This window comes from Cuculus canorus, chromosome 3, assembly GCF_017976375.1.
Source record: "Cuculus canorus isolate bCucCan1 chromosome 3, bCucCan1.pri, whole genome shotgun sequence".
NCBI classification, from domain to species: domain Eukaryota; kingdom Metazoa; phylum Chordata; class Aves; order Cuculiformes; family Cuculidae; genus Cuculus; species Cuculus canorus.
The window spans coordinates 96,824,460-96,843,192 of record NC_071403.1 but is presented as its reverse complement, the minus strand read 5'-3'; the positions used below and the strand labels follow the sequence as shown (position 1 = coordinate 96,843,192).

The following is an 18,733-nucleotide window of genomic DNA, read 5'->3' as shown; positions in this document are numbered from 1 at the left end:
ACCACTCGGCTTGGAGTCATCTGCAAACTTGCTGAGGGTGCACTCAATACTACTGTTTAGGTATTACTACTCCTATATCCAAACAGGAACAGTGTCCTAGGTGTGGCTTACCCCAGCTGGCTGTGTCATACCCTGTGCAGAGATGCTCTGCACTCCTCAAGGCTCCCAATCTTCTGCAAAGAGTTGAGGTTAGTTTAAGCCCAGCTCGTACAGTGCCTTTTGTTTAGAGAATTGCAGTCCCAATGTTACTGAAAATGCCAGCCAAATAAACTCTTTAAGAGTTGTTTTGGAGTTCTAGAAAGCAAGCACCCTTTAGTCAGGCCTGGGCAACATGAGGGAGTGATCTCCATCTATCATGTGCAGCAAGACGAGGGCTGGTTACAGAATATATTTACCACTTACATGCATATGCATAAATTTTCCCAGAAACCTTATGCATATTCTATTACTTTCTGAGGACTAACTTGAATGTTGTTATGAACTTTGCAACAGTCAAAACTCTTGCTAATTTGGAGCTTGGAGCTAGCTCTGCCTGACCTTGCATTTCAGATAGGGAAACACTGCAAACAGAGGTGATTACAGAATACACATCTGTTTGGCACAGATCACACTGCACACAAGATGTTGCCATCTCCAGAGAACAAACAGTGTCTGGAAGAACACTGTTTGAAAGAAAACGTGCTATCAGAGGGACATTCTGTCTAACACTTGAAAAAATACAATTACTTGGATGGAACTTAACTCTACTTTAGCTTAAGTTAAAAATATTTCTCTTTTTGTAACAGTAACTGCCTGTGGTACCGGGGGAGTTGAAACTAGATGATCTTCAAGGTCCCTTCCAACCCAAACTATTCTATGAGTCTAACTACCTCTTGCATCACCAGCAGTGGTTAATTAATGCTGGTTTTCCTGTGATGGTTGCCTTTTCCCCACTTCATACATCAGTAGTGCTACAGGCAGGCTCTTGCTCAGGTTAACTTTGTACAAACTGCCCTTTTTGTTACTTCTTTTCAACACTTTGTCTTCACTTTTGGGCCCCTCCCTATAAGAAAGACAATGAGGTGCTGGAGCGTGTCCAGAGAAGAGCAACAAAGCTGGTGAAGGGGCTGGAGAACAAGTCTTCTGAGGAGCAACTGAGGGAACTGGGGTTGTTTAACCTTGAGATGAGTAGGTTGAGGAAACCTTATGACTCTCTACAACTGCCTGGGATGAGGTTGTAGAGAGGAGGGTGCTGGCCTGTTCTGCCAGGTGATAGGATGAGAGGGAATGGCCTCAAGCTGCGCCAGAGGATGTTCAGATCACGCAATAGAAAAGATTACTTCAGCAAAAGGGTTATTAAGCACTGGCAGAGGCTGCCCAGGGAGGTGGTGGAGTCCCCATCCCTGGAGATGTTTAAAAGATGGGTAGATGAAGTATTTAAGGATATGGCTTAGTAGTATGCAGGTCTTGGTTGCAGTTGATGATCTCAAAGGTCTTTTCCAACCTAGGGATCTTACGGTTCTTTGAAACACTGGCAGAGGCTGCCCAGGGAAGTGATCGATTCCCCATCCCTGGAGGTATTTAAAAGTATGGGGAGACTAATTACTTAGGGATATAGTTTATTAGCGGGCAGGCACGGTTGGGCTCGATGATCTCAAAGGTCTTTTATAACCGAGCGATTCTATGAGACACTGGAACCGGTTGCCCAGGGAGGTGATTGATTCCCCATCCCTGGACACATTCCAGGCCAGCTCGCACAGGGCCCTTTTCCTTCGCTTCCTCTTAACTCCTCACCTCCCGATCAATGAGACCCGGCGGCTGCGCCGTACGGCAGCGCCGTAAAGCGCCGTAAAGCACGGCGCGGCGCCCACGCGGGCGGCGGCGGTGCCGGCATGGGGAAGCGGCGGGGCGGGCGGGAGCTGCTGCGCGGCCTCAGCAAGCGGCGCAAGAGGCACCTCAGGGAGTTCGGAGAGGAACATCCTTTCTATGACCCGTGAGTGCGGCGCCGGCCCCGCGTCCTGTCCAAGCCGCGTCGCGCACTGCGTCAAGAGAAGCGTGGCCAGCAGGGCGAGGGAGGGGATTCTGCCCCTCCATTGCTCTCTTGTGAGACCCCACCTGGAGTCCTGTGTCCAGTTCTGGAGTCTCCGACATAAGAAGGATATGGAGCTGTTGGAACGGGTCCAGAGCAGGGCAATGGAGATGATCAGAGGGCTGGAGCACCTCCCATACAAGGACAGGCTGAGAGAGTTGGGGTTGTTCAGCCTGGAGAAGAGAAGGCTCAGAGGAGACCTTACAGTGACCTTCTAGTACCTGAAGGGGCTACAGGAAAGCTGCGGAGGGACTGTTCACTGTCCTGTAGTGATAGGACGAGGGGCAATGGGTATAAACTGGAGAGGGGCAGATTTAGACTGGACATAAGGAAGAATTTCTTCACTATGAGAGTGGTGAGGCACTGGCACAGGCTGCCCAGGGAGGCTGTGGATGCCCCATCCTTGGAGGTGTTCAGGGCCAGGTTGAATGAGGTTTTGGGCAGCCTGATCTTGGATGTGTCCCTGCCCATGGCAGGGGCGTTGGAATTAGGTAAACTTTAAGGTCCTTTCCAACCCAAACTATTTTGTGATTCTATGGTCTGAGAAGGAAGAATGGCTTTAAATTGGAAAGGAGAAGATTTAGACTAGACATTAAGAACAAATTTTTTTCATGATGAGGATAGTGGGATGCTGGAACAGGTTGCCCCGTCCCTGAAAGTGTTCAAGGCCAGGTTGGATGAGGCCTTGAGCAGCCTGATCTAGTGGGAAGTGTCCCTCCCCATGGCAGGAGGGGTTGCAACTGGATTATCTTTAAGGTCCCTTCCAAACCATTCTATGATTCTGTGGCTTCTGCTTTCCCTCTGCCCATTCCACACCCCTTCCTGGTCTCACAGAGGCTGTGAAGGTGGCACTGGAGATGTCCTGCCATGAGAATTGCAGCTCTCAGCAGGATGCCCACCTGTTCAAAAGACTGCTGCACCTTTGGAGGCCCATGTCGTCTTACCAGGAAGGAATTGACAAGTCCAGACACTGGTTTTATGCTGAGAGACGCTGCCAGGTTACCTGTTCAGTTTAATGTTATATGCCTTTACTGGAGGGCAAGTAGTATTATGATCAGTTATTTGTGTGTACCCTGGGACCCTCACGGCTTGTATCACTTGGGATGGAAGGCAGAGCCCTGGCCTGGCAGGGAGCAGTGTCCTGTGGCACACCCCTTGGAAGGACACTCTGTCCTGCTCAAGGCTCCGCATCTTCTGCAAAGAGTTGAGATTAGTTCAAGCCCAGCTCACACAGTGCCTTTTGTTTGCAGAACTACAGTCCCAACAGTGGTTAATTAATGCTGGTTTTCCTTTGGCGGGTGTCTTTTCCCCACTTCATACATCAATAGTGCTAGAGGCAGGTTCTTGCTCAGGTTAACTTTGTACAAACTGTCCTTTTTGTTAGCTTCCTTTTAACACCTCGTCTTCTGATTAGAAACAGATTTTCAACTGTACAAGGAGTAATGGTTTTAAACTAAGGGAGGGCAGATTTAGACTGGCTGTAAGGAAGAAATTTTTCCCAGTGAGGGTGGTGAAGCACTGGAACTGGTTGCCTGGGCGGGTAGTGGAGGCCCCATCCCTGGAAACATTCAAGGGTCAGGTTGGATGGGGTTCTGAACAACCCAATATAGTGAAAGATGTCCCTGTTCTTGCAAAGGGATTGGACTAGATGCCCTTTAAAGGTACCTTCCAACCCAGAGTATTCTGTGATTCTGCTTTAAAACATTTCAGTTCTTGGTCAGTTCCAATGCTTGAGCACTTAGGCTTCACGTACAGAGCATAGCATTGCCCGAAAGGGTAACCTCTCAGGGTAAGTGCCAAGTCCCTTTCCTTAGGAAGAATTGTGTGATTCTTTGGTTTTAAGCTTTCTTGAAATTTCTCTATAACTTTTATAACTTATCAATTCCTTTTACCTCTTATCTCTTTCACCATGTGTATAACACCATTGACAGAGTAAGGTATTTCAGTGCTTTCTTTTCAGGGTTTCTGGAAGACCAGAAGTAACTCAAATCTGTGAACTGGTAATATATTTTTATTTATTCCTTTATTTCAAACACTTAGTATTTCATGTCACTGAGTTATTCAGGCTGATTAAGTTGTTCCTTTTAGAAAACCTGCATTTAGGAGAAAAAAGAATGAAGGTGATTTTTATGTGGCTCTGAATTGTTCTCTGCAGTTTCTAACTCAAAACTGTATCACCATGAGAGGGCAGAAGCAGCAGGAAACAACATAGCTTTTCTTGGGGTTTTTCCGTTTTACTTAGTCACAGTGAAAAGTAAATCATGCTTTAAGTCATTTTAATAATAAACATACTATTGCACGAGTCAGGAGATATTTTGTTCTCTGTTGAACGGAGAAATGTGTTAATTCTTATTCCTCTTCGTCAGATTGCCAGTATTTCACTTTTCTTTCAGTCAGGACTTGTTAACCTCCTTTATCATCAGATTAATAAAAGTTTCAGTGCGGAAAAACTAATTATTTTGGTCCCCTTCTTTCCCTTAGCAATTTTGTGTATTAATATTTGTTTACTGATTTTTTTCACTTTTGGCTGAAGAGAGCTAAGAAAGAAGTAAATGTTGTGCTTATACTTCTGATTTTGCTATAATTCTGACTATAACCTGGCATGCTGCTGTTGGTTTGTGAGAGACTGGGACAGAACTGGCTCCGAGTCAGGCCTGTTTAAAGCTAAGAACTTTACAGCTGAGCCAAACCTGACCAACTTCTCAGTGAACTGTTGTGAACTGATGGCAATTTCACTTCCCTTGTTGAAAGCCGGAAGCATTTTCAGCATGTGCTGTCCCTTGTGTGTGTGTGCCCTTCTACAGTTTTTGCTCTGTCTGTGGTTTTGTTAAGAAAATCCAGTGCCAGTTCAGTAAACATCTTGACTGTGGAGATAGATGTCCCAGCTGAGGCTGAAAGAAACGAATTTTGTGATGCTGTAAGTGAAATCAGCGCAAAGCAAAGCACTTCAGCCTCAGTCTACCAAGATGCTTTCAAAATCTAAATGGAGGTGTCCACCCTAACTTTGCGTAAAATCATGATTTTTGAAAAATTCCAGTGCATCTGCATAAGGGTAGGGTGGGAGAGGGAAAAATCTAATATGGAACTAGAGGTGAGGGTATTTGTCTGCTGCCTAATGGAGTGTCACTTTTGTTGCTGTTACATTTGTGTTTTCCCTTCCAGTCTGAGAATTCTGATAAATCAAGTGCAGAAAGTGATTCAGAGACTGAAGTGGAACAGGTCTCTGTATATCATAAGCTCCTGGCTACCCTGAAGACCTCTCCTGAGTCTGAGAGTGAGGAAGAGGAAGATGAAAGTGAATCCGAGGAAGATGGGGACAGTGAGCCAGAAATGGATAGCGAAGGGTCTGAGGAGATGCAAGTAGATGGAGGAGAAGAACATAAGAATCATGTACCAGGCCAGGAAGAAGGTAGTTTGTCTTTTCCCATGCTTTGGTAAATGCTGTTTCAGTTAGAAAGCTCGAATGACTTGTGTTTTTAGCCAGGATCCTGGTGTAGACTGGCTTGTTGGCTGGGTGCTCTTCTGGCTTGGAAATTCTTTTGCTCTGTTGCCTCTGTGTGGGTGGGAGTAGCAGCTGCTGGGTGATTTAGCAGGGGAGAGCATAGCTGTGCTCATTTTGCAGCAGACAGCCCACTGCTGCTTCCTCAGATGTTGTTTGTGCGGCAGCACAGAGGAAATCCACATGGAGCAGCATACCAGGGGTTCTCAGCCACTCATGGGAGACACAAGCTGTTCTCTCACACAGCATCTGGCTTGGCTGCTGCCACCAAGAGGAAGGAAGGGTTTGCCTCCTAGCAGAGGAAAGAATTTGTAAACTGGAAGGAATCCTCCTCCCTTATGACAAGGCACCCTCATTGATGAAGTCAGCAAATAAATTCTGGGAGAGAGGACGCAACTTTTTATTATTTTCAGTTATTTGGAAACTAAAAACTAGGTTTCTGGAATAGGTTATTTCTCTAATGTTCTCTGGGAAAACCACACGTTTGTGTTAACAACTGGCATGTCAGCCGAAAGTTGTCTTTACTGTAGAATACAAAGCCTGCTCTTCTCTTTTTGTATAGAGTATTGGGAGAAAAACAAAAGGCAGCTCAAAGGGAACAACCTAGCTAGCAGGAGTTAGCTACAGATAGTGACTTTTCTGGAGAATGTAACCTGTTTCTCTCTCTAACAAGTCACAGCTCCAGACACAGCAGAGCAGACACTTGGCCAGGAGGAGGCTGATGGCGCAGATACCTCTTGTGACCCAAGTCATGGAGTAATTGAGGAGTTTACTGATGTGAAACATGAATCTGAATTTAGCTTGGAAACCAATTTCATGGAAGAGGAGAGTGGAGATCGCGATGCAGATAAGAGAGATGGCAATTCTTCACAAGCCTTTTCAGAAGGTAAAACACAGTATGTTTGTGTTTAGTGATTTGCTTCTGGAGGAGGTGCATAAACGTGTAAACTGTCAAACACCCTAATGATGCGCTTTATGGCTTCTGAGTTCTTCCACTTCATTATTCATTGTATTGCCCACAAGTGGGCTGGTTACGTAAGGGACATGTAATGCTAATGCAGTCACATAGCTGAGCCATTTGTTTTCTGTAGCCCCTGCGGACTGGGATTTGTGCGTATTTTCTGTTATGACAGAAAACTTGAAATATCAGGAACTAGAAATGTGCATGCAGGATGCTATCTTGTTCTGTTGCTTTAATAGGGGTTTAAAAAGCTACTGTAATATGAAGGGCTGTGCAAGCCTACACTTAACCGTGGGAGATATTCTTGGCACAGACAGCACAGAAGATAATCACAAAGCTGACCTGTGAGGGCATCCTTCACAACTCAGTGGAGTTAGAGGTGAGATTCTGGGAAGCTCAGGGCAGACACAGTAATTTAGATAAATGCTCAGGGATCTCTGAATTTTGAAGGTTATGCAGAGGAATCGAGATGCACCAGGACCAGGAAGGCACGAGGCATCAGTGGAGCATCTGTGTGGTATTTTTTAAGGGTGTAGCCCAGAATCTCAATGCCGCAGTGCGCTGCTGGGTGCGTTCTGAGCTCCAGTGTTGGAATCGTCCCACCACGTGTAATACAAATAACTGTGTGCACGAGTGTGTGATCTTTCAGTGATATGCCACACATTGGCACTTGCAGAACTTCTATTCATATTTCATGCTCTGTGGTTTTAATATCAGATGGCATAGTTTGAGAGAAACATGTTTGTGGCATCCCTGGTGATGCTGGCTTGTCATCTTGGAGCAGCAGCTGACATTAGATCTGTGAGGCAGCCTAGTTGATACATGAAATGTGTGGAAGCATCAAAGGGCCATGTGATAGAAAAAACAGCTCGTTCTTGTTACCATGAGAATATTACTTAGGCTGTTGGCATTGCATTTTAACGAGAACCATAGCTCTCCAACTGCATGCTAAGTATCCTAACAGCTTTGTTCATCCTATAAATGATGCACTTCTTTTGAATGAGTTCCTTTAGCTTCGAAGTGACTTTGTCATAGAAAATGAGTCACCTAAGATAGCAGAAAGGGGATGGATTTCTACTCTGATCCTGGGATCACTAGAATTCCTGAAAATACTTCATATTATTCCCTCTACTTTATCCAACAAATGCTGGAATCAGTAAGACTCAACTGAGGAGAGAACCTGTATTACAGTTAAATGATATCCTGTTCATTTGTGTTGCTGGGAATATACTCTCGACAGTGTAATAATTAGCGAATGTCTTGACTTTTGCCTGGATAATTTGTACGTGGGCTAGATATCCTTTGGCAGGCACTAGTGTTCTCTAATTAGTCTTCTTTATGCTGTGAGCGCTGCTGTGCTGCAAGCAGTGTACAGAGCTTGGTTTTCAAAATAAGCTTTGCATGTGACTTGCGCATGCTGCTGTGTTTGAATGTAATATGATTTCACAGTTCCTTGCCTCTCTCTTCCTTTCCAAAAAGAAATGCCAATTAAATAAATCAGACTTTTCTTCACTTTAGGCAATTTTTGCCTCCTTTCCACCAAATCCACCTAATCTTTCCTGCTTTATCACAGGCTGTATTCGTATCACTGGCCAAAGATGCAAAGCCCAGGGCAGAACTGTTTATTAAATAAGAAGGGCAGTAAGTTCACTTGGGTCTTTACTATTGACAGGCTATTTCACCTGCAAGGGATGGATATGTCAGTGGTTAAGGCAGAAATTTGCCACAATGTTTTCTGCTACATATTGCTTTCCCATCCAACATTTGTTTTGTGATTGAAAGTTCTAGTACTTCCATAAGTGCTGCTTTTTCTTTTTTTTTTTTTTTAAAAGCAATCTGTCAAATCTGTTCTCTCTGTTCTTGTAGAAAGAATTTGACATCTTTTCTCTCCACTCCAAGTGCTTTGAAATAACTAGTTTTAACTGTGGTGTTGGCCAGCATGGAAACTGTTGGTGTCATTTGCAAATCCATTCTGAAACCTGATTCCAGTATTAGTTACAATGGTTCTGAGGGTATTTTTTTGTTCTTGCTGTAAATAGATCCATTTAAACAGCACATGGACAAAGAACTTGAAGAAAAAGAAGTAAAAGAAATGTCTACACTTCCTAAGACTTCAAGTCAAAGCAAGGTAACGGTGTTCTGTAGCCATCCAAAGTTCCTGCAGATGTTTGGATTACAGTAACTGGTTTTTAATACAAGTGAAGTAGATTCTTCGTTGTTATTATTAGCGGTTGGCGCTGGAATTGTTAAGATTTTGTCGCTGTATTGTTGGTGAAGTATTTTCTTCTTAGTTTTGTGCAGATCAAGAGTTGAAATCTAAAGTCTGCTGTTATATAGCCATGTGGCAACACATCCAGAAAGCATAGCTTTAGGGTTTCATCTGTAGTCCCAGATCCTCACAGGTTTAGTACTCTTGGCACCTTGTGGAGACAGGACTGGAATCTGAGCAGTAACGTCATGATGTCAGGGATGTGCTCTGCAACTGAACTCATGAGGTGACCATGTACAGTCTTAAAAGTACTTGTTGTGCACTTTCACATTCTTGCTTCAAGGTGGCGGTATGTCTGTACACATTTACAAGCTGGTAAAGGGGAATTTAATACTTATATTGTTAATACTGGCAGTAACACGTGAGTTACAGTACCAGGAAAACCACCTTGTTGCTTCAGAGAGAATACTGCTTTTCAAAATCCTAATTATAGTACAAACCTTTGCTTCCTAACTTTTTCACATCTGATTTTGTTTTGGAGAGTTGCCTTGCATTCTGGTCAGCCATATGCCGGGTGACATTCATTGGAAGATATCCAATGGTTAGTCACTCAGTCAGAAAGCTGCAATTTTTATATTTTAATTTCTTTTTTCTTTTTTGGACTACGGTGCCCAAAAATACCAGTGCCACATGAAGTAATGCATGATATATCTTTGATTAGCTTGGTGTAGCTACTTTGCAGAGATAGATAGGGACAACTTGCTCGGCAGAAGGTTTAAAGTTTGTAGAGTTCCCTACTGGTAGCTTTTGCCCTCCAAATCAGACAGAATCCCAACAAGATTGCATTTAGCAATTGGTTCACAACTTCCTAATGGAGTTCTGTTTTCATCTTTAAACAAAGTACATACCTCAGTGCAGCTGATCTGTAAGCATAGTTGGACTCCAAGGTTCTCATCTGAAAATGAGAACAGTTATGGACACATCACTGCAAAATACAACCAGATTTATTGACCACAAGCTTATTGTTATTTAACCTGGCAGACTCTAAGAAAGAGATCTCATATTGAAGAAAAGTTTCAACTTGTATTATGAAAAAATAATTTCTCAAATTTCATGAATTTGCTTCAACTGCCAGCTGTGGTGATATGCTGTTAAATGAACTAAGTTGGGTACATCTGTCTTCTCTTTGGGTTGTTTATTTTTTAGTGGCCAAGGCTGGGCCTGCTAACTTTTTCTTCGACTTTGGAGAAACGTAAAACTTTGAAAGCAGACAAAGAAGTTGATGTGAAACAGCTTTATCTTCACAAGCCTTTAGAAACCACTTGGCCAAAAGTGAATAAACAGTTTCTGTCTTCAGTGAACAAACCAAGCGATGCCTTTTTCGCACCATTACAAAGAGAGCTTTTCTGCATCATGAATACGTACCAGGACTTGTTCTATCCAGAAAGAAATGCTTTAACGAATGGAGAAGAAATACGGAATGCTTACTGCTTGCATGCCTTAAATCATGTTCTGAAGGCAAATGCCCAGGTGCTTAGCAACAATGCCAAACGGAGAGACCAAAAGCCAGGCACTGACAATGATGACTACAGGGATCAAGGGCTCACTAGGCCTAAGGTAAGAGAGCATCATTAACGTGATTCCCTTATCCCCACCCTGGGTTTCTAGTCAGGTTGGATAAATATCCTGGTAATTTATCCAGAAGTATTTCTGCTGCTGCTCTGACATGAAGTGTGCCTGGGCCTTTCCACATCCTTATATCGGGTCCTCTGTAGCCAGGGCAAATACCTTCTGAAAAGCAGTGAGCACAGTGTTGTTAGCCAGCCTGTTTCTATGCTGAGCCATGAGTTTGACTCATCTTTTTGTTGTTGTTGTTTCCCTATAACTACAGACTGGCATGTAACCTTTTCCTGCTTCCATTTCTTATCTACCAGAACAGAAAGGTGGCTCCACATTGATCTTCAGTGTTAGTGCAGGTAGTGTAGGCTGTTGCCCCCTGTGGGATGGGTTCTAGGAGAACTCTGCACAAGGTATTTATATTGAGAGTGCTGTGCAGCGGCTATTGCCACCCATCCAGGAGCCAGCTGTTGTCTCTTATCTGTATATTGTGGGAGCTCTTGCTTTCCGGAGGGGTAGGAAGAACAGAAGAACATGCTTAGTTTTGAGTTCCCTTGTAGTGGTACCCTGGGTATGAGATGGAGAACCGAACTGAGCTGCTGGACATTACTTCATAAGCACACTACATCCCAGTGCATCCTCCCTCTTTGCTGCGTGTTAGGATTGTTTTGGTTGGGTTGTTGGGACACCCCATGGTGGCAGGTGTAAATCAGAAAAGTTACTTAACATACGGTTAACTCTTGAGTGTTCATATCTTATGGCTTGTTCTGTTGTAACTGTTGATCTGCGCAGGTACTGATGATAGTGCCCTTCAGGGAATGTGCCTTGCGAATTGTGCATACTTTCATCAATCTTCTTGAAGTGAATGAGAAAAAAAAAATAGATGTAAGTAATAAAAAGCGCTTCAAAGGGGAGTATGGCTTCGACCCGGAAGAGAAGCCCCCCAACCTGAAAAGACCTGAAGATTATGAAGCCATTTTTGCTGGCAACATCGATGACCACTTCAGAATTGGTAATGGCTTACTGAACAGAATATTTTTAACTTGGAAAGGGCTGACAAGTAAAAAGTTCTTCCTAAATGTCTCAGAGCTGTCAGGACTGGAAGTGTATTCATGCTGGTTTTGCACTGGCAACTTGGATTTTTCTGAAAATCTTTCTTGCCTTGCCGGAATTTAAAAAGGAAAAGAAAATACAAAAGTAATGATTTTCACATCAGAATAACTTGAAATGCGATGATTGCTTTATTGTAGCAGGGACTGCCCACATCTCATTTTAAAGAGGATAGCCTTGATTGTGCAGTGAAGTCTTTCATGTTATTAAAAAAAAAATCTTTTGGGTTTAATTAGCCTATTCACAATGTCTCTTGTAATCAGTAATGGTTGGAACAAAATAAAAGCTCAGTACTGAGCAAAAGCAGTTTTCCACTATGCTACCCGTGGTTTTCATGAAAGCGAAGGGGTAGCCAGCAAGTATGACTGTTGGACAAGCAGCAAATTTGAGACTGTTTCATAATATTGTAATCTCATGCTGTTTTAGTAACTGAGTATGCAGAAAATTAGCCAGTGGCTTGGTTCCTGGAGTTACTGTGATGAGTAGGCAGTTTTTCTAACTTAACTTGACAGATCAGAGGCTTTTAAAATTATTGCCCCTTGAAAGATAAATTGGCATCCCAAGAGATTTAATGATGCAGTGGAGGATGCAAGCAGGTCCCACTCAATCTTTCTTCCTTCCCCAGCGAATATCTCTCTGACTGAGAGCATCTTACTTTCAGTAGCATAATTTCCTTTCAGACCTCTCCCATACCGCAGTCTGCTTGATCCACTTACTAGGTGGGAAGAAATGCTCGAAGAAACTTTGAACGCTGTTGCTTGCAGAAGCAAATCATAGAAGCAGAATAATTGTTCTTTCTTACTGTGCCTCACACCCTGTTACTTAAGCACAAAGATCTAATTTAAAGCACATTTGTTATGCCTTGCTAAAACCACCCTTTCACATTTTTAAATGGAAAAAAGACTTGATAATGTTAAAGTGTGTATATGCGGTGACAAGTGATATCTTCGTCCTGGAAAGTGAGCCAATTATGCCTTTCTTCCTTGTCCGTTCCCCTCTTCGTTTTTGGTTTAAATTAGATATAACAGGAGGGGTCCCTATTGGTGTGTCTGACATTCTTGTAAGTGCCCATGGTAGCTAGCGTTACACAGCGACGGAGAGAAGTCGAACAGACACCTTTGTTGGGCAGACTGTAGTTGGGTGGATTGAATACAGTCCAGACTACCTGGATTTTTAAGATCTGAAAACTGTGGATCCTAGCAATGTTGCCATGTAGTTATGGCATAGGTGACAAATTCCTCTGATTCCTTCCTTTTTCTTTTTTAACATGAGAGGTGATGCATGCTGAACTGGCTTATGCATACTGCAATGTGCGGTGTGAGAAGCAGTGCCAGGGAAGGTGCAAGACTGATTATGCTTTCAGTTGTCGTCACACAAAGAACCATTTACTTGGTGTTTTAGTAGCAGCTCTTGTGGCCATGTGAATAAAGGCAGTGTATAGTCAAGAGGTCCACATTGAATCTGTCATGACAGGTTAAGGTAGTGCTTTCTGTAGTACTTAATGGCAGAGACCGAAGTCTAAGATTTGGAGAAAAGAGAATAGTTAAGAATTTCTGAGGTTTTTTTCACTTTTCTTAAGTTCTTTAGCCCCTCCAACCCCTATATTTTGGAAAAATAATGTGTTTCACTTAAAAAAATGTTGTCCAGGCTTTGAAAAAATCTGGAAAAAGTACGTACTACTGAACTTCCTGAAAATCTCCCAGATTCTTCTCAAATAGGGGTGGGTAGGCACTTCTCAGGGAAAGAAGAGTTTCAGCCAGATTGATTTTGTCCAGCTATAATCACTAGTGTTAAGGGAGAGGAAACACAGGGAGTTACTATTCTTCCAGAGCCTGCTGGAAGAATATGGTTGATAATTGATCTTAACTAACATAATGCTGTTGGTTGTTGTTGGACAGGGGTTGCAATTCTTCAAAAGAGTATGAGACTGTATGCACCGTTTTACTCATCAGACATCATCATTGCCTCTCCCCTGGGAATGAGGACTATTATTGGCGCAGAGGGGGAGAAGAAAAGAGATTTTGATTTCCTCTCATCAATAGAAATGCTCATAATTGATCAAGCAGATATTTACCTGATGCAGAATTGGGAACATGTTTTGGTGCGTTTTCCACATGTATTCTGTTTTGTGTTGTAGTGTGTCTTGTTAGTCTGATATAACTTAGTTTTGGCAGTGAACACTATTGCTGTTTTTTTACTGACTTCATTCCAGATGTGTGTGCTCGTTCCTTTTCTTTCCTCCGCCCTGGTATTTTCCTTGTACTAAGAATATTCTTCCTACAGATTTTGGTAGTATTCAGCACCTGTTCTCTATAAATCTTAGTGCCTGGTGCTTTAGTGGCATATCTTATCAGAGATGGGGGTTTTTGACAGTTCTAATTATTTTGCAGGATGAGATAATGATGAGTCCTTTAATCACATTTGGGAGAAAATATGCCAGCTGTCTGACTGCCCAGTGTCTCAGATTGCAGCCCTGAGAGGAACCTGTACAACCTTATTCAGGTTCTTCTAGAAAGCAATAGAAGCTGGTGCTTATCTCCACTGACTGTAGAGATACTAAGTGTTAGTAATGTCCAAAATTAAACAGTATGTATATTTTCTTTTATGGGTAATGAAAATACTGGTCTGGGATTGTGGCCTAGTACGCAATATTAACCATGTTTTTTGGCTTTTGGTTAATGAAAGTTTTTAAGGTTGAAAGGTTAGGCGTTTTTCCACATAGAAACACCTTTGAGGTACCTGGGCCATGCATTTCGGCAATGTTATGTTACTGTTCATTTTGGCTGTGGCCAGAATGTGTCTTGTTTCTTGGGGAGTCCCAGGAAAGGCATGTCAGCCTACATGATATCCAGAGATATCATGTCCTGGAGTCTGTTTCCTGTTTTGTCCTTTGCGTGTGACTGCCTGCCGTGCAGCAGCAACAGCGATGCCAGTCCTAGGCATAATTCAGTGAGGCCAAAATGAAGTGAATACCTTTACTTACACCTAAACTCCCTCTGAATGCAATGGGAAACAGCACTTGGGGTTCTTCTAGCTCAGAAACTTTGAGCCCATTTACTTTAATACAAACAAATCCATTATACTTTCCCTTGGGAGAAGGTTGGAAGCAAAGGTTACTGTTACTGATGACTACAGAGATGTCATCTTTCAGTTCTGTAGCAGGAAATCAGGTAAATTACTCTTGCTGTGGTGGTCAGTAAATTCTGGACAGTCGTGTCTTGGGAGATAACTACTGTTTTATGTTCTGTGCTGTCTTGCTCATCCCTGCCCACTTTCTCACTGCAGTTAAGGCTCTTGCAGTCTGGGTGCAGGGATGTCAGTCTGTAGCTGTGTGTTTCCATCTTTCTGTGTAGCACCTGATGAAGCACATTAACCTGCTGCCTCTGGATTCCCACGGGGTAGACTTCTCCCGAGTGCGAATGCTGAATCTCAATAACTGGTCCAAGTACTACCGCCAGACGCTGCTGTTCAGCGCTCTTCAGGATCCCCAGATTAACTCTGTCTTCAACAAACACTGCTTCAATTACACAGGGCAGGTGAGTGCACAGACGAGCTGAAATCCTTCTTTTAAACACTGGTGTGAGGGAGGGGAAGAGGGACAGAAGACCCAGCATGTGGAAAAGTTCCACAACTGTGGAAAGACTGTCCGTGTGCCAGTCATTTCCACTACAAAAGGATTTCAGTCTCAATCCCCATGACACTGCATGACAGTTTCTAAGGCTGTGCCAAAGGCATGAAGAACCACTCTTCTTGCAGCAGTACTTACTTCATCCATTTCTTTTGTGCATAGCTGTTCCATGTCAGAAATCAGATTTTGTTTTCTCTTAATTTGGCACAAAGAGGATATCTTGGGGGGAGGTTGTTGTTGTTAAATGGAGTTTGCCTGTTTTGCGTAAGAAGCGCAAACTGCAATTACTTTGAAAGAGATGGGAAAAGTAAAAACATTAGTTGTCCATCTCAAATATATGGACGTTGGGGCCTAAGCAGTGGTCCTACATACTTAACAGATCCGAGGTGTGTCTGTGTGAATATAGTTTTGTATTGGAGCTTTCTTAAAAACACCCTTGTGCATTGCTTGCAGATGTGAGTTACGAGCAGAAGGCTGGCTGGAGTGTGCCTGCCTTTGAAATGCTGCTTCCCTGAACATCCTACTTTCTTCTTGCAGGTAGCCGTCCGCAACGTGCCACTCAGTGGCTCCATTAGCCGTGTTGTGGTCCAGCTTCCTCATGTTTTTCGGAGGCTAGAAGCTGAAAATCTAACTTCCGTAATAGATACAAGGTAATCTGTGTTTCAGACTTACTTTGCTATGCCCTAATGACTGCAATTTCAGATTGAGTTGAACATGCTGTTTCACGCAGAGCACAATGTGATTTCACCACAGAATTACGCCTTCATTAATCTTCAGATGCAAGCTGGGCTCTGCACAGGTGCAGAGGAATACTGAACTCCTCCTTGCCCAAGGCACTGGAGAATAAAGTCTGGAAAAGAAATACCAATCACTACCATAACCATAGCACTGATTTTGCCTTTTTCTTTTCTCTTCTGTGCGTGTAAAAATCTTGTGAAATTAAGGAAGAAAAAATGTAGTCAAAATCTTCTGTAATCGTCTGATGATATTCTTGGTTTAGGTCATAACAGCATTGGAAGGCTAAATATTAACTCTGGTTAAAACATATTTGTTTTCTTAACTGAGGTTTCAGTTTTTCATCAACAAAGTTTTGCCGGAGTACCGCGATGCCATCATGTCACACACACTCATTTATGTTCCGTCATATTTTGACTACGTGCGTCTTCGAAATTACTTCAAGAAAGAGCAGCTGAATTTCACTCACATTTGTGAATACACCAAAAAGGCTGGCGTCTGCAGAGCAAGACGGTTCTTTCTCAAGGGAGAGAAGCAATTTTTATTGTTCACTGAGCGCTTCCACTTTTACAAAAGGTGAATTGTGGACCGAGTTTTCTTTTAAGTTGTATGTCTGCTGTTTTGGAAGTGGAGTCTGACTTCAATCCTAGATGGGCTATATTGCTTTTTTACTTTGTTGATCTTTCTGGGGACTTCTTTGACTAAAGGAAGAGCTTTTAAGTTTACTTGGATTTTTTTTGCATGTTGTCAGCAGTCCCTTGTGGAGACTGTAATACTTTGGTGTGCACAGGGCTTTATTCAGGAAGGTAAGCACTGCCAAGTTCCAGTGAAGTCAGGACAGGATTATACAGCTTGGAAAATGGGATTCGTTGTGCCTTTTATTTGTGTTCCTCTGTGCCACAAGAATTACACAAAATTCTGGAAAAGGTTCAGAAATGGTTCAATAATGCAATATTGCAAGCTCAGGCCACCTGGAAAATTTGCTGTGTCCTGACAGGATCTGTTTAAAAGTTCCTAGCGGAACAGTTTTTTCTATTAGCAGAAGATGTTTTAGCAAATGCAAAAAAGTTTCATGATGCTCAGTCTGATCAAGATGCTGAATATTGCAGAAATGGGTGGTGGTCTCTACTTAGAGGAAGTCCTTGTGCCTGGCAGTTCCCTTAAATTCCATGTCTTTGTTAAGTTTAGTCCTCAGTCTAGGACACAGGGTTTGTAGAGTTGAGCTACAACTAACGTGCATTGAATTTCATGGGAAATAAAAGAACTAAGGTGGAACTGATGTCTTAACGTGGATGTTTTGTACAAATTCATAAAAAACTTATGGTTTTGCTCTTTCTTCCTTCTACAGGTATACGATAAAAGGCATTAGGAACCTCATTTTCTATGAGTTGCCAACCTACTCCCAGTTCTACAGTGAGATTTGCAATATGATGAAGGCCACAGACAGTGCGGCGGATGCTACTTGGACCTGTACTGTGCTCTACTCCAAATATGATGCTCAGAAATTGGCTGCAGTGGTTGGCGTAGATCGCACAGCTCAGATGCTACAGTCCAAGAAAAATGTGCACCTCTTTGTTACAGGAGAAAATTAATAAGTGACATTGCAGACTGGATGATTGGATGGACGTGGCGTTTAGTCTTAATGCACTTTTTGATGTTACTTTTTAAAAAAGTATTAAACTTTTTACTCCCTTTTACTATGTATTCCGTTGATATTGTTCATATAGTACTAGATTTTGTATTTCAGTACTCTGTCCAACAAGAAATGAAAGATGTCATTCAGGAAAGGGGGTGGGGGGCGGGTCCGTATAGAAACAAAATCAATCCAGAAGTATTATTCTTGGTATTGGAACACTTGCTCGTCAGTAAAGATCGATGTTATGATAAATAACATGGTTGAATTGCTTCACTTCATCTTAAGGTGTAGCAAGCTCTCCTTTTATCAAAGGCAACCTTTTCCTTTAATTTAGGGGAAATAGGTGCCCAAGTATTCATGGAGTCACTTCTGTAAGCCTGTAGTGCAGGCAAACGCTCTTCCACACAAGTGTAATTCTTGAATGAGAGTTGAAGTTGCTTCAGCTTGACAGCTTTGAGAATTAGAATCCATGAATGTGCTATGGTTTTGCATTTTTTCCTGAAAGGCCTAAGCTTCTCTGCCTGCTTTCGAGAGCAGCCTCTCTGTCCAGTCTGTTTTACCAGGGATAAGTTTTTCCAAGTTGAACTTAGCAGGCACATGAGTCTAGGCCTGCCTAGCCCACAATCACCAAAGCAGCACTGCGGAGTACAGAACTGTGCGGTGCAGTTTCAAATACCCGTGATCTCCTGTCTCACAGCATGGGTGGGGTTTGTTTAGTTGGTTTGGTTTTAGTTTCCTCTCAGTGCTTGCTTATGGACAGCATGGAAGCATCATGGAGCCGCCTCTTTTCTTCCTCTAGAAAGCTAAGCCTAATTCAAAAGCAGCTAAAAGTAGGGAGACCAGGTTTTGTAACCTTTTGTTAGGATGCGGAAAGACTGTTCTGGGGAAGGACCCAAATGCAAGAAGGAAACATCCATCCTCTGACAAGCTTTGCAGGAATTAGTGCCTGGGAGATTTCAGTAAATACATCAAAGTGAAATAAACTCCTTGAGGAAATGCACAGGCATATAATTTTAGCCTTTTTTTTTTTTAAAAAAAAATCATATTCTTGATTTCTGTATTTCTCAGAGGCTGTGAACTTGGGTAGTAATTGACATGTTGAAATAATTTAGTAGGCATGCAAATTTATGCAGTTTCTTGCTTTGCATTTTAAGTAATTATTTCTGTTAATTTTATGTACCTCTGCTGCAGCACACGAATCAAGAGCCAGCCACAGCAAAGTTCTTCTGAGCATCTGTCTGCTGTACAACAAAGACAGCAGTAGTGGCAA

The 18,733-nt window shown here is 42.7% G+C and overlaps 1 protein-coding gene across 2 annotated transcripts; it reads left to right on the top strand.

The window, feature by feature from the left end:
- The first annotated feature begins 1,829 nt into the window (after positions 1-1,829).
- Positions 1,830-17,602, top strand: UTP25 (UTP25 small subunit processome component). 2 transcript variants are annotated; one of them, XR_008448938.1, is made up of 12 exons: positions 1,830-1,972; positions 4,029-4,068; positions 5,231-5,477; positions 6,241-6,453; positions 8,568-8,656; positions 9,944-10,354; positions 11,147-11,366; positions 13,363-13,565; positions 14,818-15,000; positions 15,630-15,742; positions 16,165-16,403; positions 17,176-17,313. XR_008448938.1 is itself a non-coding variant. In XM_054061069.1 (12 exons), exons 1-12 carry the CDS (start codon positions 1,872-1,874, stop codon positions 17,417-17,419), a joined length of 2,310 nt encoding a protein of 769 aa, XP_053917044.1. In that variant the 5' UTR covers positions 1,831-1,871; the 3' UTR covers positions 17,420-17,602. The 2 variants fall into 2 exon arrangements, 1 of the variants encoding a protein (XP_053917044.1); XM_054061069.1 differs by having other exon boundaries at positions 1,831-1,972; positions 16,158-16,403; positions 17,176-17,602.
- Positions 17,603-18,733: the final 1,131 nt, after the last annotated feature.

Bases quoted from the DNA above. Each gene is read 5' to 3' on its own strand.
- UTP25 (XM_054061069.1), top strand. From the start codon at position 1,872: ATGGGGAAGCGGCGGGGCGGGCGGGAGCTGCTGCGCGGCCTCAGCAAG. The intron at 5,478-6,240 runs GTAGTTTGTCTT...CTCTCTAACAAG, and splicing joins TGTACCAGGCCAGGAAGAAG to TCACAGCTCCAGACACAGCA. The intron at 8,657-9,943 runs GTAACGGTGTTC...TTTATTTTTTAG, and splicing joins AGACTTCAAGTCAAAGCAAG to TGGCCAAGGCTGGGCCTGCT.